The sequence below is a fragment of the Silene latifolia genome, chromosome X (genome assembly GCF_048544455.1).
Source record: "Silene latifolia isolate original U9 population chromosome X, ASM4854445v1, whole genome shotgun sequence".
Classification (NCBI taxonomy): Eukaryota; Viridiplantae; Streptophyta; class Magnoliopsida; order Caryophyllales; family Caryophyllaceae; genus Silene; species Silene latifolia.
In genome coordinates, this window is record NC_133537.1 from 332,307,253 (window position 1) to 332,329,527 (window position 22,275).

Below are 22,275 nucleotides of genomic sequence, written 5' to 3' on the forward strand. Positions count from 1 at the left end.
ATTGATCACTCAAAACCAGTTCCGCTGCATTGTGATAGCCATGTTAGTATATTATAGTACTTAGCATATTCCACCCTTTGTAGCTGCTTTCCAGCCATTGTATTTTACTTTCTAGCTATTGTATTTAGTATATAAACCAAGTTCCTATCAACAGCAATATACACAATTCATCACATTTCAATTATCTTCTTCCTATCATTTGTGTCAACATGGTATCATGAGCACAGGTTGCATTCCTGTTTTCATTTTTTTCGTTTTTTTTTCATTTTTCTTCCCCGTCTTCACCTATCTTTTATAGTCACCATGGTTGACGATAAGAAAGGTGCGGATACTCAAATAATTTCCTCTTCATCTACACAAAATCCTGTTTATGCACTTTCTCATCAGGACGGTACGGGGGCAAAAATTACTCACGTAATCCTCGTTGGACCGAACTATGAAGAATGGGCTAAAGGTTTCCGGGTTGCGTTAGGTGCTAAGAGAAAGTTGGGTTTTATCAATGGTACCCTTAAAGAGCCTTCTGATTCCATTGAATTGGAAGAATGGAAGGCTGTGAATTACTTGATTGTTGCTTGGATTTTTAATACGATCGAATCCCGGGTTCGATCTTCTATTTCTTATCGTGAAACAGCTCGCGAATTGTGGGATGACATTCGTTTGCGTTTCACTGTTGCTAATGATATCAAAATTTATCAGATTCAATGTGATTTATCCGAGTGTAAACAAAGACCCGGAGAGACCATAATGGATTATTATGGTCGCATCAAGAAATTATGGGATGATATGGATGATTTTGATGCTTTACCTGTCTGTCAGTGCTCCGCTTGTCCTGCACGTTTGCGTAAACGGCGTGAGGCTGATCAGGCCCGTGGTTTTCTTATGGGGCTAGACTCGGGATATGCGGGTGTTCGTTCTCAACTTCTGGGCACTAAACCTTTTCCACAAATTGAATTGGTTTATTCCAGGCTGGTACAAGAGGAGGAAGTTCGTAATCTGACTCGGGCTCGGGAAGAGAACGCTGCTGCAATGGCCCTTGCTGTTCGTGATGGAAACAATGGGAAGTCGCCACAACAATCCAATAATGGGCGTCCTCGTTTCACATGCACCTATTGCGGAAAAGATGGGCATACCGAAAGCAGGTGCTACAAGAAACATGGATACCCGAATGATCGTGGTCCGGCTCGCACTCGCTCTGGTGATGGCTCGGCTTCATCTGCCTCGGCCAAGACCAATTTCGTGACTGGTGAGCCTTCGGTTGCCACTAATATGGTGCGCCTAAGTGGTGAGTCTTCTATTCGGTGGATCCTTGACACAGGTGCATCGACTCATGTTTGCGGTGACGCAAAGTTGTTTGATTATTGTTATCCTATTAGTCCTATTAATATTGGGTTGCCTAATGGTATGAATTTGGTTGCTCACAAAGCCGGAACAATAACACTCAATGCTCATCTTGCTCTATATAATGTTCTTCTGGTTCCGTCATTCCAATGCAATTTGTTATCCGTCTCGCAGCTTCTCGCTTCTCAATCTTTACATATTAATTTTACTAATTTGCAATGTGTGATACAGGACCGTGCGCTGACGACGATTGGTGTGGGTGAACTCGTGGATGGGCTCTATTACTTGACAATGAAGGAACCGGCTCGTGTTAATGTGGTTAATAGTGCTGCTACTGTGGACCTTTGGCATCAGCGTATGGGGCATCCTGCTCATCGGGTTTTGAAGCATCTCTCTTCTATTTCTCGTTTTAATAGCAATTTTATTCCCGAACATTGTGATATTTGCTTGCGTGCCAAACAAACTCGTACTCCATTTCATTTGAGTGATAATAAAGTCGCTAGTTTATTTGAATTGATCCTTTGTGATGTTTGGGGTCCCTATGCACCGAATCGTGCATGCAATTCCGTTATTTTTTACGATAGTCGATGATTTTTCCCGTTGTGTGTGGGTGTTTCTCATGAAAACCAAGGATGAAGTCCCTCGTCTCATGCTTGACTTTTTTGCCTTAATTGATCGTCAATTTAATGCTCGTGTAAAAAATTAGGTGAGTGACAATGGGACCGAGTTACGGGGTCCGGTCTCGTATTTTAAAGAGCATGGGATAATACACCAAACCTCTATGGTCAAAACCCCTCAACAAAATGCTCGAGTTGAGCGCAAACATAGGCACATACTCAATGTCGCTCGAGCATTGCGTTTCGAGTTCCTTACCCGTCGATTTTTGGGGTGAGTGCGTTTTGATCTTGCCTTTTTCGATTAATCGAACCCCCACTCGGCTTTTGCAGCATAAAACTCCTTTTGAATTATTGTTTGGCCAAGTTCCCGACCTTAGCTTAATTCGGGTTTTTGGGTGTTTATGCTATGCCAAAAATGCTCATCCTTCCGATAAATTTGACTCTCGTAGTCGGAGATGTGTTTTTCTTGGGTATCCATTTGGTAAAAAGGGTTGGCATTTATATGATCTTGAAACAGGACAATATTTTCAGTCTCGTGATGTTCGTTTTGTTGAAAGTAATTTTCCGTTTGCTGAAACAATTGAGCTATCACAAGACGGCACGTTTTTTGATGATCCTAATGACATGGGTTTTGTGCCTCCGTCTTCTGTCGTGCCTAGCTCAACTTCTGACCCTGAATTCTCCTCTCCCGAACCTGCTGGTTCTCGCAGTGAGGGGGGGTGTGTTTCGATAAATGAGTCTAATGATGACCAAGCTGACGGTGATGGTCATTCCTCAATTGAACAAAATGATGTTCCTATTGTAATTGAACAGGATGTTATTTCTAGTGAGCTTTCAAAGGAGTTTTCAAATGAGCATGATATCCTTTTGGACACCACTGATCACGTGGATGAAATGGGACGCGGAAAGCGTATCAAATTCGACAATACTAATCACAAGGACTTTGTTCGATGGGAAGCACTACGTAACCACATTAACACCACATTTTTTCCGGTTTCTTCTGCTCCATCCGCGCCCACATCAATGCCCGTCTCAGGTACTCCGTATTCTATTGCTAATTACGTAAATTATGCTAAGTTTTCTGATGCCCATCAAAGATATCTTGCAGCTATCACTACCGACGTCGAACCAACTTCCTTTAAGGAAGCAATTCGTGATCCACGCTGGAAACAGGCTATGGAAGCGGAAATTGACGCGTTAGAGGCCAATCATACATGGACCATCGAAGAATTACCCGCAGATAAGAAGGCACTCGGGTGTATGTGGGTCTATAAAATAAAACGGAACTCTGACGGGGCCATTGAACGTTTTAAAGCTCGTCTTGTCACTTTTGGTAATCACCAAATTGAAGGGGTTGATTTTGTCGAAACTTTTGCTCCGACTGTTAAAATGGTCACTGTTCGAGCTTTTCTTACTATTCCGCTATCAACAATGGGAACTACATCAAATGGACGTACATAATGCGTTTCTTCATGGTGATTTGGTCGAGGAAGTTTACATGCGACTTCCTCCTGGTTTTTGATCACGGTTTACAAGGCAAGGTTTGTCGTCTTCGTAAATCTTTATATGGTCTTCGTCAAGCGCCTCGTTGTTGGTATGCTAAACTTGCTCAAGCCTTACATTCTTATGGTTTTGCCTATAGTCCATCTGATCATTCATTGTTTATTTATCGTAAAGGAGAAATTGTTATTAACATTCTCGTATATGTCGATGATTTGGTCATTGCTGGAAACGATGGTGAAGCCATTCATAAGTTTAAAGCTTATTTGAATACATGTTTTCGTATGAAGGATTTGGGTAAGCTCAAATATTTTTTGGGTCTTGAGGTCGCACGTAATTGATTGGTATTTTTTCGTGTCAACGTAAATATACTCTTGATTTGCTAAGTGAGACGGGTCTTCTCGGTCAAAACCGCCCACTTGTTCCTATGGACGAGAAGCATGATTTGGAGTCCTCTTTGACACCGCTATTTTTCGATCCTACTCAATACCGTCGCCTAGTGGGCAAGCTTATTTATCTTACCCTCACTCGACCCGAGATTAGCTATGCGGTTCATCTTCTCTCTCGGTTTATGAAAGCGCCTTCTCAAAGTCACGGAATCTTTGTTCTCCGTGTACTACGGTATTTAAAAGGACAACCGGGGCAAGGTATTCTTTTACGTGCTAATGCGCCTTTGGAATTGGAAGCTTATTGTGATGATCTTGATTGGGGTGGTTGTAAAACTACTCGTCGATCGATGACAGCCTATTATATTTTTCTTGGTGGGTCTCCGATTTCTTGGAAGACAAAACAACAAGCCACTGTGTCTCTATCTTCCGCTGAATCCGAGTATCGTGCCATGGCGTCTGTTACTTGTGAAATTCTTTGGCTTAAAGGGCTTCTTCGCAGCTTAGGCATTGATCACTCAAAACCAGTTCCATTTGCATTGTGATAGCAAGCTGCGTTGCATATCGCCAATAATCCGTCTTCCACGAACGTTTAAACATATTGAAATTGACTGTCATTTTGTTCGTGACGAAATTCTCAAAGGCACTCTTGATCCATTGTATATCAATACCACCTGTCAACTTGCCGATATTCTCACAAAGGCTCTTGGACGAACTCAATTTCATACAATTCTCGACAAGTTGGGCATCTCGAATCTCCATGCACCCACTTGAGGGGGGGTGTTAGTATATTATAGTACTTAGCATATTCCACCCTTTGTAGCTGCTTTCCAGCCATTGTATTTTACTTTCTAGCTATTGTATTTAGTATATAAACCAAGTTCCTATCAACAGCAATATACACAATTCATCACATTTCAATTATCTTCTTCCTATCATTTGTGTCAACATCATTTGTGTCAACAATGTATCTATAATCTCGCAGTAATTGTTAAGCGCAATTGTTTAACGTCAATCGAATTTTCTGTTCTCGTAGAGTGTCAGGCGTTGATTCACGAATTATATTAGGTTTCGACGTTTTACTGCTTGATTGTATGAACAGACTATTTTTTTTCTTTTACACAGTATTAATTTCATCAAAACTCGCATTATAGAGTTGTGAGTGCTTAATCACTGAAAAAGAGGCCTTAACGCCGCCAGATTCTTCAGCATTATCTAAGACTACAATTGTCGACGATGACTCGAACTTATTGGTCATGAATTATGGCAAAGTCGTATCAGACGGCAATGTAGTCGCAAAAGTGGTGCAGAGTTGAAGTTTTGAGCTCTAAAGACGTTTCTCCAGGTTTAAGATAGCTTGTGTATTCACTAATTAAGTTTTTTTGTGAGGAAATTTTGTGTTTTGCTTGAAATGAGCTTGTTAATTAGCTGATTTCAGACTGTTTTGCGGTGTGGCTGATTACAGCGACTATAATTCTAGTTGTTTTCCATAGTCTGAGTAATTGAGGCAGCTCGTCTTTCTATCTGCCACCTACCTGAATATACCGAGTTCTGTTTATACTCAAACCATCTAGTAGTTTCATATCTTGGAGACCTGGATGCTTAGGTTTAAATACGCGGTAACTATGTGTTGAGTCTTATGATATCGACTCTATAATGCATTATGTACTACATTATATTGTAAGAAGTACCTGACTTTGTATACTTGTGCAGTATGGTATTTTTTACAATAATTAGTACTCGTAGATGTTTATAATTCTTGTATTGCGTGGACTGTTATGTGAATTGACAAATTGTGTGCTGATTGCTGGAGTTTTGCCTTCCTTGATTCATCATTCCGTGTTACAGGAGTTACAGTTGCTGGTTTGGAAGTTTTTGCCGAATGCAGATTATCGTTATACTTCTAAGACCATATTCTTGTCGTTGCATAGATCATACGTTCTCTTCTGGATTCGTTAATTCATTAGCGCATGGAAATAAACTACGCCTTATGACAGGAAACTGTCTTAGTTAGGTGGTAGTTTAACTTGTCTCCTGTCAAATTCTGATTCGCATAACATCTAATCAAGCAATTACTTTTGACAATGTAGTTTTGTATCTGATTACACATACAGAAAACTTGCATGCATTGACCATGTTAAATATTAGCTACTCCGATTATAAGTTCAGTTGATATCCCATTCGCCTTCTTATTTAAATGCATTATTATGTTAGATTTATGTTTATCTACTCTTTCAGACTTACAATTAAGTTTACCTGTTGCAGAGCTGCATAACGTTCAACTCGCTGACAAAGATTTGCAGATCTGCGCAGCACTCAAAAGGTTTTCATATTCTGTTGGTGCTGCATCTGGATAACTATACAGTCCAGTGTAACGAGGTTTGTTACAACAACGATCTATTGGTTGGAAGTGTGATATGGATTTCCAGAAGTTGTTTACGAGTGACCCTTCTTCCGCGCATTATTTGTCATTTGGAGCTGAAGATTTATAATTTCTCACAGGTAAGGTCTTCAATCTCTTTATGCATTATTGGCTCTCTGTGTTTATACTCCGCATGAATTCTGATATAGAAATGTAAAATTCATAAAATGATCTTAGCAGCACTCACAAAGACACTTACATGTGACAATTATATAGGTTAAATTAGTTGAACCTCAATTAAAACCGTACATAGACGTCAATTTATTCCGATCAATGTTCTGCATCACAGCTATGACATGCTCCCCGCCTCCCTATCTGAGCTTTTGAGCTATGATACAGTTGATTGTCACATCATACACTTCCTGTTTCTCTGAATTTGCAAGCAGAATGCAAATGTACCAATTAAACTGTCATCCTTGTATATTACTCCCCTATCCCAATCAGTTGTTTACCTCTGATTAAAATACCCCTCAATGAATATAAAAGATAAACAAATGACTGAGACGGAAATGGCAATATGTCCATGACACTTGAAATAGCTGCCAGAAGTATACCAACAACCTAGGACTCTAGAAGGTTGCTTCTGGGCTTTAATTAGCTGAACCTGTCAATAGCATTGGATTGATGTTGACTTAATTCGCTCTAGAAGGTCATTTCCAACAATATAATTATCTGAACCCGTCATTAGCATTTGCTTATGAGTGTAATATTCACGTTTAATTCAAGGTACACATAATACTATAATACCACTAAGAGAATGCCTGTGCCTTTCTATTTCTTCCTTGAATTTTAAGTAATTTTTATTTAATCCTCTCCTACAATTACTGGCATGGATGATTTTCGAGTGAAGTTATCATTACCCTTAATTTAAGGCCCTAGTATTTTGATTGACTCCTAAAGGGGATTAGCTGATGATTCCATACTAGTGGTTCGTAAACCTCTACATCCCTCATGCGAATGTACATAGGCTACACAAAGCCTGTGGGCTTGAAGCGTAGATAGTACACACTACACAGGCTCACCATACCTTGTGCTGATTACATCCTAATAATTGTTCTTATACCTTAATACACTCCTCAGACGGAAGTGCATAGGCTGCGCAAAGTCTGTGGGCTTGAAGCGTGGATAATACACAAGTCCACCGTACCTTGTGCTAAAATTTCACGTGCAAGAATTTAGAGAATCTCAAGATTTTCAAACTGGTACTTGAGTGTTGGTCTCGGTCATTAAAGACTCGATACCATGTTGGAGAATGATCTCAACCAAAAACTAAAGTTAAACTGGTAGTTAATTAATACGGAGTACAATAAGTTACGAAATACTCCGAAGATCACAAGAATAGTAGAATGGTCCTGAAATTCAGAAGGAAACAAGAAACTGAAAGTTAAAATTGATAGAGCAAAAGACCAATAGAATCTAGTAGTTGGATGTTCTATTTTTAGTTGGTTCATCTGGTGAATTTAATACAAAATTGTTCTTCAATTCAGGAGATTTTTGTCGTTATTCCTGTGGAAGCATCTTCCAGAGTAACTGCAAATCATTGGAATTTAATGTAGGCATATATCATGGAATTGGCTTTATGTAGGCCGGCGTTACGGGTACCCCTCCTCCATTAAGGCATTAGGAAGAATCCTGTTTATCAAGATTCTATTAATCGAATAATGAACTACCCCAACCCAAGTTATTGGCTTAGATGAAGCAACTAAGCCAAGTAGCCAACTAATTAGTAGTTGGATAGTGATAGGGCGTCACCGGGTGACGCCCAAATTGGTTGTCACCCTCTCACAACCATTCTTTATTGAAGGGGTCCACACTCACCCCATGTGAGAGGGTGGCGCCCAAATTGGTGTCACCCGGTGACGCTCTTTCATTTTCCTTATTAGTTTGTCATATTAAGTACTCCGTACTGAAGTACGGGTTAATAGAGGCTACCGTCCCTTAAGAAAGAAAATTAATCTTTATACAAAGTTATTATGAGTATATATCATTACTCCCTCCATCTCAATTATTTATTTATCTTTTATTTTCTTTGTGAGAGTTTTAATCAAATGTTAATTCATACGTTAGCGTATTAATGTTTTTAAGATTTCTAAATGTATATATCTTAGCCTATAACTTTATAATCTAGCTTTTCCACTAGAGATATAAATGTAGTTAATATAATTAAACTCATGCGTAGTGACTGTAATCATACTTGAACCTATATTAGTCGTTTAAAGCACTCAATGTAGGGTGGGGGTGTCATTTGTTACTATGTAGACTTTGAATAATTATGCTATATGTTTAAATGAAAACTAAAAAATGCGAAAGTTCGGTTCGTTTTTGTAAACCTTATATTCACATTTTAAAGTATCATAGGATAGAGATGCACATTTACCAAATTATTGAAGAACAACTCTATTCGCGACTTTCTTGAGTTTTGTTACAAATTATGTTGTTTTTAACCTGGTTTCAGAACACTTATTTTTTCTTGAAGAGAATGAGCGTACTAATTCAACTATTGACGATAATTATTTTTATCACCAAATTGTTTTATACTATTAGTTGTTTTTATTTACTTTTGGTATACTTACTATAAAAATGTAAACTAATTTCACACCATACTTATATTGTAAAAGAGTTTATAGGTCCTCATTACGTGATCTAGTAAAATGAGTATCAATCATGGAGATAACCACCAACCTTTGTTTGAAATTAAAAACTTCACAAATTCTCATTGAAGACATTTACATATCCACACAGTTTCATGACGGATACCATTTTACCTCACAACGATATCCACTTTTTCTCTCTCTGCAACACTATTCATGTGGTCCCCTTTCTCCACTAACCCATTTTGTTACCATTTTATCTCACAAAATATCCGTCACAAATGGTAACCCGTCACAAGGGAGACCAATTGTAAAAACTTATACACCTCCAAGTCGATTATCTGTTTTTCTTTGATTTTGGCATAAAGATCAAGGAGAGGAGGAGACTATTTATGATGGTAGTTAATGGATAATAAGTGCATAATGACGGATGTGGACGAGCTAATGATTTCTAATATGAAAAGTTAAACAAATAAATTAGACACCAAAAAAATAGAATATGTAAACAAATCTCTGTAGTCAGTCCATGATTTTATCTTTCCTTTATAAGAAAAATATTTAATTTAAAAAACGATGTAGTGCATAACATCATGTTAAAAGATGAAAAAAAAACATTTATTAATGCATAATCATAATCATCTTGGTGATTAAGCCCAAACTGCCTCCGTTTTCCGTGCTTAGTTGACAATAATTAGTGTTTGTAAATCACCGGTGTTTCACACAAACGGGGCAAATGGGAAAGCAATCACTCTAGTCTGGACATTGGACAACATCATAATACGTTTTTGATTTCTTTTGTATTTTTTAAACATGTTTTGGTATGCTATGCTTATTTAATTAATAAGGTTTGCTATAAATCATTGATTTATTTTGTGGTTATAGGCAATTGGGGTTCCACTAATCCGCATGGTAGTACAATTATGGTTTAGACTCATCATTAAGATAAAGATTGATGTAATTTCTCCTCTACTACTTATCCGTTCAATTCGGCTCTATGCCAAAACGTCACGGTTTAGGGCTCTATGGTGGTGATTGACCTTGTTCACCAACCTATTCCAAATATCAACTCATCCAACTTAGTTTAGGAATTTAAGTATGCCCATAGGACAATAGTTTACTATTACATAGTCATTCAATGTAAGACCCTTTTCATTCTCGCTTAATTTCAACTCATTTCAGTTCAGCTCAATTCCATTCAGTTTAACTCTACTCACATTAGGGCTTGTCTGGAATTCATGGAATTATTAAGGGGGTAAGTTTTATTGGGCGATAATTACTGGGGAAATTAATTAGTGGGATAATGAGTTTCTTGATGATATGTTTGGCATAAAAGTAATGATTACTGAGTAGATCTTTTACTCTCTTAATCATTACCCAGAGGGGAGGGTGGGTAATGTATTACCACTTCACAAGGGTAATAATTCCAGGAGGTGAATAATTACCCGCATACCAAACATGGGAAATACACTTCACATATTACTCCCCTATTCATTCCCCTCCTATTAGCCTCAATCCAAACAAGTCCTAACTCTTATTTCAGCATCATTCTGTTAAGTTCAGCTCCTAACAGTAGTATTCATGATTTGAGTTCGAATTCTGTTAGTGATATATTTGTATATGTGGCCCCCTTTACACAAATAGTAGAGTCATGAAATCAAATGATTTTTATGACAAAAAACCATGGAAATTTAATAACTGGGATTTGAGACAACAATAAAGAGTCTACACCGACACGTTTAGGAGGTTATTTAAAATGACAGAATAGTTTAAGTGATTGGTTGTAGCCCAATTAATATTTTTTTAATTTTTTGACATTTATGAAATACAGAATCGTCGGTAGTTATTTGATTTATATAATTAGGAGTTTTAAAACTAACATGCGCTCCTATGAGGCTATGACACATGTTATTTAACCTCACAATCAAATTAAACATCATTGAGCATTTGTTATGTACTTGTATGTTATCTTACCTAATACCTATAAAGTTTTTAACAATAAGCCGTATTTTGTTTTTTAGTACTCTATATGTGCCATCGTTTTATTCTACAACCAACTTTGGTTACGTTTATTTTAAGCTGGCCTATAATACATGCTTTACAGAGGGATCAAGCAATAATAAGGCCACTTAAACTAAAGATGACCCATCGAAAACAAGTGCTTTGGAAGTTTAGAATATTTAATATATATAATTAAGCAATTTCCATTCTTAAAGAAAAATGTTTAGATAAATAGCCCAAACAAAAGTCTTCCTAGGGCGACAAGGCACATGGGAGTTCGTATGTTCAACAAACTTTTATTTCACCATGAAAACTATCATAATCATTGAATTGAAACAAGAAAACGGAGTAATGATATGTTTTATCTTTTCAATCTTCTCTGTCTATCAAGCTTTGTTACCCCGACTCTCCGACACGGGTGTTGTGTCTGATATGTGTCGAGTATCGGGTGCGGCTATTTTGTGTGAAATTTTCAATTTTTTGGTCTAAAATGAAGTGTCGAAGTGTCGTGTCAGTATCGACACAATAGGTGTCGGACACGCGACACGACAACTAAGTAAAGTGTCGGAGTAACATAGCTATCAAGTAGGTCTCTAAAGAGACAATGTCTCAATAAGCTTGTTAAGAGATTAATTAAAAATTAATGAAAAATGGTTCAATAAGAAATAAAATGGATACGTATACTATAAATTGGAGTACTAATTAAAATGGTTACAATATATGATTAAATTGGTACCATTATTATATGAAAACATGTTTCAAATGAAATAGACATTTTTAACTACAATCAATAATAAAAGGATATGATAAAATGATCTCTCAATAATTTACTAGATCTATTTTATCTTCTCTATCCTTTTTCTTTCATAGATCAATAATCTAATAGAAATTTTATCCACTTCTTATGGATTATGGGCTACAAATTATATGTCATCTTAGGTTTGTTATTAGGGGGAAGGTTTGAGAGATATACTCCTCTATTTTTTTATATATGATTTTCCCACATTTCGAGACATACACTTCTCTCTTCAATATCTCTCAAATTATATGCTTAAATATAGTGATATGTATACTCATATGAAAGAGTTTTTATAAGTAATTTAATGGTATAATTTTTATAATTTTTTACCAAATATTTTTTGTAAATATTAAAGTCAAAGGCTCGTCTCGAAAAAGCAAAACGTCATATATTAAAAAGTGGAGGGAGTAGTAAAGAACAATGAGGATTGATCCCAATGGTAAAAAATCCACCTTCTAACCTTAAAGTCAGGGGTTTTAATTCCCATGCATTGAGTTAAAATATAGCTATGTTAGTAGGCGATAGTAAACACCAAAGTCCTCAAATAATCTGTACCAAAAAAAAAAAGTCCTCAAATAAAGAGGCCGGTGAATTGCCATGACTTTTAACCGGATAAGTCCCACCCTTAAACCTAAACTAAAGAAAAACGAGATGAAAGCATTGCTCAAGCTAATGTAAAGAGATCTTAATCAGAGTAATCAACTACCATAATCTTTCAAATAAGGATGAACATCAATTTCTAACATGTTTGGTGCGTTTAGAACTACTCCGTACATTTTGTGACATCTTGTATGCATATTTGAACTCCAAATCAAGTTTTTTTAATATAGAGTATTTTTCTTAAACACAAATCATGCATCATTGAGGATATATAAAGCGACATCTAAGGCGTACAAATGTTTATAGCGACCTTCAAACTTCTTTTAATAGCGACCGTCAAACTTCTGGTTTTTGAATTTGGTTTTGATTTATATGATCATATGATACCTTATGTGAAGTGGAACATGGTTACGAAGTGATAGTCACTATAAATTCATCGGTCCGTTTTTCTTAAGACCATTGATTTTGATGCGAAATAAGGACGGAATACGTCATTAGTTTACTGATAAAATGTTGTTATTTTTGATAACATTACCATTATTTTCACATCATTTTCAGGGTAAAAAATGACATCTCTAGTCATAACATTTTGTGAATTAATTGGTTACATTTTCTTAAAAAATTGCAACATTTTATCCGTCTGACAAATAAGACCAAAAGTATCCGTCTGAAACAAGAATTTGTGTAAATTCATGATGATGAAGGTCGTAGTAACTATTGTAAGAGATTTGATCAATGAAAACTTGAAGTCTATTGGAAGAAAATGACCTATTTTACATATACTTCATTTTTGCTTCGATATCCCTAGAAAATGATCCACCATCATTAAAACTCTAGGAGTCTAGGCTTTTAACCATAACAATCTTATCTAAAACAAAGTTAAAATTATGTTTTTTTCGTTCCGGTTATTTGTTTACCTATTCTATTTTTTGGTGTCTCAATCAATTGTTTGTGTCATTTTATCTTAGGAATGTCTTTGATGGACAATTTGGTCATTCATCCTCAATTTATTGATTCACTTGTCATCTAATAATTAGGTCCTTCCTCTTTCCTTGAGAAATAGGAACATATATCGGATGTAGTACCTCATACCTTATTTGTTATTGAGTTTATGTGTATTTTTTCTAAGCTTTTTAAAGTTTATAATACATTTTAATTTTTTTTGCCGTCAAAATCAAATTTAACTTAGCTTATGTATAATGTTTTTTAGTTATATTGTAAATTTTTGAGCTTAATGTTTAAGTGAATAAACTCAGAAACTTTAAATAAAACTCGAAAACTTTATTATAATGCTAAAAAACTACAAAACTGGTGGTAGACTGGTAGTACATCGGATATATAATCCACTTAGTGTCCTTCCTTGGTCTTTGTGCCAAAACCAAAGTCAAACAAATGACATAGACGAGGTGAGTACTCTGTATAACTTTACCCGAATTCTAAGATGTGATAATAAATCACGAATTAAAATTCTCCTCACGAATTTTAACATTGTCGTATTTCTAATACTTGAACTCGAAACCTGTGGTTAAGTTAGAATAATCTTTTACCGGCTAATCTAAGTATTTATAACTTATAAGTACCCTATAATTAAAACACGAAAATAAATAAATAATAAACCATATATAACCGTATTGTTATGAATATTATTATAATATGGATGTCCATATCTTATAGGATTATAGAATATATCATCTTATGGAAACTCTACCCATTGCATGTGTATATATACCCCTTATAATGGAATAAGAATATAGTTTTGTCTGCCTTACTTTCTCTCTACCAATTCTCCCCTCTTTATTTCACAACACGTTATCAGCACGAGTCTTAACCAACTGAGCAAAACGAAACTAGTAATCTTAATAATTTGTTTATACTTCATATATTATTAAGATCTGATAATGATAATCTAAAGGTTCATATCAAATCTAATTACTACCCTAATTAAGTGGGTCTGTCGTCAATATCTGAATGTTGGGTTGTATTTCATTGATATGCTGGTTTTTGAAATAATTCAATGGTATTGAAAGAAGAACTAGTGGAGCATGTATTAATCACATTGTGTTCCACTTGAGGTTTGTTTAAATCTCAATCGTGTTCTCAAGTCTCAAGATCGGACCAGGTATGTCTACGTTCTTGCATTTATACGATGAAAACTACTTGTATTAACTATTAACTCACTCTCAAATTAAAATAATTAAGTTTTCAGACGTTAATTATCATCAAAAAAAAAATATTTATTTTTAATTACGTATTGGTTTTATTAATCGTTATTACATTCTCGTTGAGAAAGGACATATATATCATACAATATTTGGACCTGAAGTTCCAACAGATTTATTTTACAAAGATGAGGAGATATGTCCATATTACTTATAACTTTGGCCAGAAGTTCAAAGTTTTGAAGGTGTGTAATAATTTAACACCGTCTCATCAATACAATATATTCATATTGTATAAGTAAAAGTGGCCAGAAATCCACGTGTAAATGCTAGTATTAAGTCGAGTATATGAACCATTGTTTAGTTTAAAGCGGTCTTTATGAAAAGGCAAATTTATTTGCGAATTAGTTCTTGTTCACCTGAAGTTGAATAATATAATGAGATATGAAATTTGATTCTTTCTTTGAAGTGAATGTGACATCTCATAAAGACTCAAATCGTAGTATAGATCGAGAATATGGCGTTATGATAAGCCTAATGTTGCGGCCTTAATTGAGTCTAATGATGTGGCCTTATTGAGCCAAATTAGTTCATTGAAAGAAATGAAAATATCTCATGAAAAGTCATGTGAGAATATGAAACTCGTATATGCAAGAGTTTGATATGAGAAAGGAAAAATTATTTATGGGTTGAAATTTTGACATTCACACTATGGCTTGGAGTTCACAGTGTTTGCAAATAATGAAACTATGACTCGAAATTCATAGTATTTACATATACTGATTTATGATCCAAGTTCATAATATTTCTGAGATATTAAAAATATGGCCTAAAGTAAATATTGATACAAATTATGACATAGAGTCTCGAATTCTAACATTAGTAAGCATTCAAACTGTTACTATCTCGACTGGTACGGTCTACTTGAATTACTATTATACTCTATTGAGGTTCTATCAGCTCAATACTCTATGTATGTTATATCTATGTGGTAATGTGGTATGCTATCTCTATGTGATTGTTTATTAAAATTATCTTTGATAAAAATTATTACGTTTAAATATCAGTGTATCCGTATGTCCATATGCAATTTAAATTCTCTGATATTATTTCGTGATAATCTGTTTATAATTGGACACATACGGACTCCAAACCCTTTGCGTATAATTTAAATCATCATGTTTTTCGTAATTTTGGTGTACATGCCAAACAAAGACCCTAAAGCAACGTGACTATGCGGCCATAGGTTAGGTGCAATTTGATAACTTCAACTTTAACATATACTCCCTCCGTCCCGATCATTTGTTGTCCTTTCATTTTGGCACAAAGACCAAGGAAAGAGGAAATGACCAATTACTAAATGACATGTGGATGAAATTGAGTATGAATGATCAAATTGTTCATCAAATGCAATCCAAAAATAGAAAGGACAACAAATGATTGAGACACCCCAAAATGGAAAAGGACAACAAATGACCGGAACAGAGGGAGTAGTATATTTATGTAGCCATATGTTCTTGTACATTATAATACAGTAATATACCGCTTTTAAACATTTAATTGTGTTAGAGTTTGATAGTAGCAACTAGCAAGTAAGTAAATTTGATAGAATACACCATAGTATGTCAGTACATAGAGAAAGTTGTGGTATTTTGTTCATGTACTTTGTCAGTAAAGTATGTATGCATAGCCTATCTTAAATTTATCAATATTGATTTATAGTAATGACAAGTAGATTATTCCTCTTGAATTTATTAATATTGATTTATAGTAATGACAAGAAGATTTTTCCTATGATGGTATGAATTATAATTGCTGGCTTGGTTGAACAATAGTTACTCACAAATGTTTTTTTTTTATGGTTTAACGTAGATTCATATTTTGGTAATTATTAATCTCCATTATATATATTTATGAAACTATAATTATTGATCTTCTCATATAATAATATATGAAATTACTCAAAGAGTAATATAGTAATGTCCCCTAAAGGAACATTGATGAGTCTTGCCTACATATATGAGACACTTGTTGTGTCTATGTCACATCATTTGTCTAACCGGATAGACAAATCTTAAATTGAGTTTATATGATACATATATTGCTAACCAGAAGATTAGCATGAGAAATATAGTCAACTAAAATGTGGTATGTGATAAGTGATTGACACACATTCTATTCTCATGAAAGATTGCCATAACTGAGAAAGTTGACATGAAATGACTAAGATGTGATGATTCGGGCCATCCGGTTCTTATTACATACACCCGTTTTGATAAACCCGAAGTTTATCCTAAGGAAAATATAAGTCAGAACTCTCTCGTGTAAATTTATTAAAGGCAAGACATTACACGAAGACTGAGTATATTTAATATTGGAGATCACAGTTTGATTATTATATGGAATCGTTAGTCTCCGAATTGGGCATTGTGATTTAGCACACTTAAAATCCAACTGCATTATATGTTACTCCCCAAAAGATTTTGTTAATGTACAAAAATGCCCATATAAATTCTTATCGGTGATATGAGAAATTAAGGTCTAAGGTGGTTATGGTTTTTACCACCTTAGGGGGAGAATGATAAGGAAAAGTTGGTAAAAACAAACAAGTAAATTATCCTCAACTGAACCTGAAGTTCAGTGGTTTGTTTTCAATATGAAATACATCAAGTAGAGGTTCATGGAATTAGAAATGATGGTATTCATTTGGTTATGAAGATGTATTATGATACCACTTTTATCACCTTATCAAAATGTGATATGTTACATTAAAATCTATGGTTTAATTATAGACAGTTTAGCCCTATATGTGGTATAGCGAGCTATACATTAGTCATAGAAAAATATGTAATGAAAAATTACATTCTTGCCAAATTGAACAATAAAGCACACGTGAAATATAGTGTGAGAGTCATATCGGTTCACATATTTCTAGTAATAAGAAAATGACAAGTTTGGCAGTTGGTACTCCTATGGAGTAAATAAAGTTGGATGTCCCAGAAGTGGCATAGATATCTGAATGATAATAGATGGCCTATATAGAAAAGAAATGGTACCAAATATATTCAGATATCACTGATTCAGTACTGACAATATCACGAGATGTTGAAATTATATATCGATATATTTAAGGAACCGATATGCATTGCGCGCGGAATATAATGGACTAGATAATGGGGATCTTATAAATAAGTCCAATTTTATTGTCGACACATAATCAATGATTATGAATGAGCTCATGGACCCTGAAGTCCATCCATTGACATGAAGTCAATCGAAATTATGAATATTGGAAAGGAAACTGTATAGTTTGCATTATCGAGTCATTATCATGTGCATATAGAGAGTAAGTTTATCATTGCATATTAGTTTTAATATTTAATTTATTATTATTGCATATTTGTTAGCATATGTCACTTAGAACTTAATTTCATATCATATGCATGCACATGTTTCATAATATATAATTTTGAATGGATAATGATGGAAAGGAGAAATATATTTTACTCCTATGAAGATAGCTCCCTGTAGGAGCCTCTTATAAATGATCATCAATTTTTAATGGTTGATCAATTGAGTTATTGAAAACTCATGATACATAAACCTCTACTATACGATTGAAAGATATCGTGATTAATTCCAAAATGGAACATCAAAACTCCTATAGAGTTTATTTGAAAAGTTATTGTCTCAACTCGAAGTTTGAGATATTGAATGAGTTTTTGCTAAGCATGTGAAATTAGTTTATGGTCCGAAGTATCATAACGATTAGAATAATGTAGTGAAAATCTACAATGGAAAATGTTAATCCATACATATATGGTTTAGCAAAGAAAATCGCTCAAACATATTGGATGAATTATTCAATAATGATCGGATTGATTCTCTTGAAGACAATGAATTCAGGAATGAAAGCTACACTCTTTTTCCCTTCGACTAGGTTTTTTTTATCCCAATGGGTTTTTCCTAACAAGGTTTTTAACGAGGTAGCACTATAAGCGCATTATTACGCTATAGTTTAGTCATGTCATCATGATTGATTGAGATGACAAATTGTTTTAGACATATAATGTTATGTCGTTTATTGAGGAGAAGCTATATCACTATTGCGGAAGTATTAATTGAAATGAAGACCCAAGAGTTATTTCGAAATGACCATATCAGATTATGATATCCGAAGAAATATGATATTGAAGTTAACAAGAATTTCTATTAATTGAAGATGTCAAGTTTATCAATTACGATGAATTATAGTTTAATTCAACGATGGAGAAGTTACATCAAAGCATGAATCATTTCAAGTTATATCAAGTTATGTAATCATCAGGGGGAGTAGACACGTGTTTGACTCTTTTTCCTTATCCATGGTTTTGTCCCACCTGGTTTTCCATGGAAAGGTTTTAACGGCGCAATGAGCCTATTATTATGTGTGTTTGAAGATTATTATGTACTCTTTTCCTTTCTAGCGTTTTTCCCATCGGGTTTTCTAGTAAGGTTTTTAACGAGACATGTTCTTCAATGATGGACATCCAAGGGGGAGTGTTATGAATATTATTATAATATGGATGTCCATATCTTATAGGATTATAGAATATATCATCTTATGGAAACTCTACCCATTGCATGTGTATATATACCCCTTATAATGGAATAAGAATATAGTTTTGTCTGCCTTACTTTCTCTCTACCAATTCTCCCCTCTTTATTTCACAACACGTATCGATTATTCCCGTTATTCTCATGAATAATTTTGCTTTATTTTATAAGAAGTAAATGTAAACTATTGACTAAGACTGAATGGTTAATAATAATAAATCTAAAATTAAAAGTAGACACCTAGAATTAGCCACCTCTAAAATTCTAACCCGTTGGCAAAGCCATATAAGTTGTCTAAAGTCCCACCATTAGCTTTATGATTGGCCTTTTCTACTCATCCCGCACATGCATTCTCTTTCACGTTTCATTTCTCCACCTTCTTTCCACTTCTCTCTCTACATCACATACCATATAGACAGCAGCACACCATCTAACTAATAACATCACTTCTCATCATCTTCATCATCATCATATACTCTCTCTTATTCATCTTCCATTAAACTTTTATTCTCCTTTGATTGATCAACCATCATCTTATTTTCTCATCGTCTGATCAACCATCATCTTATTTTCTCTCTACCTTCTTTTCTTAATTAGGTAAAATTCTCTCCTCATCCATTTTTTCTTATCTATAAACTATAATCAAATAATCAATCTAATTTCAATTTCCCTTTTTTTTTATGGGGTTGGTTTGATGTTTTTGAGTTTACAATTCACATTTTTATGAAAAACAATTCTTAATCTAGTGATTAAAACTGAAGTATTGTGAGGATAATTCACTGGTTCGAATCCCTCTCCCCTATATTGTACGCCCTTCCCACCTTATTTGACACTAAAAAAACATTTTTTTGAGAAAAAAAAATTCAAAAATTCGAAACAGCCTCTTTATTTTGCATAGTGATAAGATTGCGTACATCTGACCCTTCTTACCGATAATATTCAGAAGCCGTTGAGGCACCGGACGAATAATATTCTCAACTAATCATCAATTCTCTCTGTTTTTTTCTTCCTGCAGAAATTCATCATCCAAGAATTCAATTTTTATTCCTTTTATTGATAATATTCAAATGGAACAATCAAGAACAATAACAAATCCACAAGCGAGCACATCTTCGTCTTCATCAATAAGAGAAATAATCCGAAGAAGAAAGCGAATCAAGACACAAATATCATCATCTTCAACAACAACAACAACAACAAACCCTAGCTCTTCTTCATGGAAATCCGAGAAAACACAACAATTATACTCATCAAAACTCCTAACAGCCCTCCGCAACGTACACATAACACCGCCATCACCGTCCGCGCCACGAAGAAGTCGCGCAGTAAGAGAAGCCGCGGACAAGGCGTTAGCAGTGGCGGCCAAAGGTCGGACGCGGTGGAGTCGCGCTATATTAACGAATAAGATCAAAATCAAGTACATGAACCAAAAACATAAACGACAAAAGATCAACGTGACCGGGCCTAGTAAGTTACCACAAGCGACAAGGTTGTTGAGTTTAAAGGGTAAAACGAAGGAGTTACCGGGTGTTGAACGTAAGGTGAAGACGTTAGGGAGGTTGGTGCCTGGTTGCGGAAAAGAGACGCTTCCGGTTATTTTAGAAGAAGCTACTGATTATATTCCTGCTCTTGAGATGCAAATTCGTGCTATGCGTGACCTTCTTTCGAGGTTAACTGCTGCTTCCGCCTCCACCTCCGCCTCTAGTCCTCTTCCGTCAGAGGACACTGAAATGAGTTAATGATACGGTGAGACTGTCTCATATAAGAATCTTTATCGTTGGTATCAATAGGGTGAGACTGTCTCATACAAGAATTATTCAGGGATCATGTATTCATGTGTGCATTGTGTATAAGGTGACAAATATTTCACTGTTGTCAGGTTAATTACTTGATGAAAACTTATTTTTATTATTCTTTTTCCTTTGTATTTCAATTTTTTTTTTTTGCTTTTTTCTCTTACTCCTTTTGTTGGTGAAATATGGAGTGAGATGAGATCATATTTGATGGTAAATATGAAAATGGAGGATTTAGATTAATTGTGATTATTAATCAAAAGATAAAAGACATATAATTAGTACCATTATATGTTTCTAAAAGCATGCTTCTATTTCATCAAGATAATTAGTATGATCTTTCTTGTACAACGCATTGATTTTATAATTTTCACTTATATGGATCATAATATTTTGGTGATTATATTAGTTTTACGCTATTATTTGTATAAAACCGTCTTAGAAGAGACTAACTATAAACCTTATTATACAAAACTGGTGTGTACTATTACTACTATAACATTTCTTTCCCCTTGAGTACCACCCGTTGACACTTTTTTTTTTTTTTTTTGCAAAATAAGACACATAGGGAATTTAGGGATATCTGTTACCTAAAGGGAAGGGTAAAAGTAAGGTTTAAAAACATATTTTTAATTACTTCCTCAGTCTCAATCACTTGTTTACTTTTTTTTTTTTTATTCTTTACAAGGGGTATTTACAAGTAAATAAATGATTGAGCCAAAGTGAATATGACATTGTTATACCACAAATTCTCATTGAAGACGGATACTATCCGTCACAAGCTGAAGACGGATAGTGCCATCTCATAATATGCAAGTGGCACTATCCATGGGGTGCTCCATTTCCCCACCAGTTGCTTTATTGTGAGAGGAGCACTATCCGTCTTCAGCTTGTGATGGATAATGTCCGTCACAAGTAAGACGCTTTGTTATTATACTCGGCGTTCGTTTCCGTTTGTAATTGCTTAGTACATAACTAGTATAGATCCCGCGCGAATGCGCGGTTTTTTAGATAAGAATATATTAAAGAAAATAACAATTATACAACTCATATTTAACGCAATTTAAAATTTAATTGTAAAATTTATTATTATTATGTTTTGTATTACTCCAGTTGTAGATATAATATAATGAAAGCTCAATTACAGATATGATATGATGAAAGTCCAATTACAGATATGCTATAATGAAAGCCCAATTACAGCAAAATTCATTTAGGCGGGAAAATTTTTAAGATCTCTTATTCTTTTAGTATAAGGGGGATTAAGTGTTTGGTTTATATTATTATATAATATATATTAAGGGAGCTAAAAAGAATAGTGAACATTCCTGCAAATAAAATGTAAACACCAATGTCGTACCATCATATTAATGTGTGATAAGTGAATAGGATGTGGTTAAGATACTGTAATTTTAGGGCATGGTTTGAGAAAATTTAGGGTTTGCTTGAATATACAAATCCAAGGGAACGAACAGA

At 34.7% G+C, this 22,275-nt stretch overlaps 2 protein-coding genes across 2 annotated transcripts; both read left to right on the forward strand.

Annotated features, from left to right (window-relative positions):
• Positions 1-272: 272 nt before the first annotated feature.
• Positions 273-1,817, forward strand: LOC141622251 (uncharacterized). The gene is made up of 2 exons (XM_074438298.1): positions 273-1,282; positions 1,570-1,817. Exons 1-2 carry the CDS (start codon positions 304-306, stop codon positions 1,599-1,601), a joined length of 1,011 nt encoding a protein of 336 aa, XP_074294399.1. The 5' UTR covers positions 273-303; the 3' UTR covers positions 1,602-1,817.
• Positions 1,818-19,490: 17,673 nt separating this feature from the next.
• LOC141618706 (transcription factor bHLH148) lies at positions 19,491-20,920 on the forward strand. Its single transcript, XM_074435792.1, has 2 exons — positions 19,491-19,603; positions 20,022-20,920. Exon 2 carries the CDS (start codon positions 20,074-20,076, stop codon positions 20,743-20,745), a length of 672 nt encoding a protein of 223 aa, XP_074291893.1. The 5' UTR covers positions 19,491-19,603; positions 20,022-20,073; the 3' UTR covers positions 20,746-20,920.
• The last annotated feature ends 1,355 nt before the right edge of the window (positions 20,921-22,275 follow it).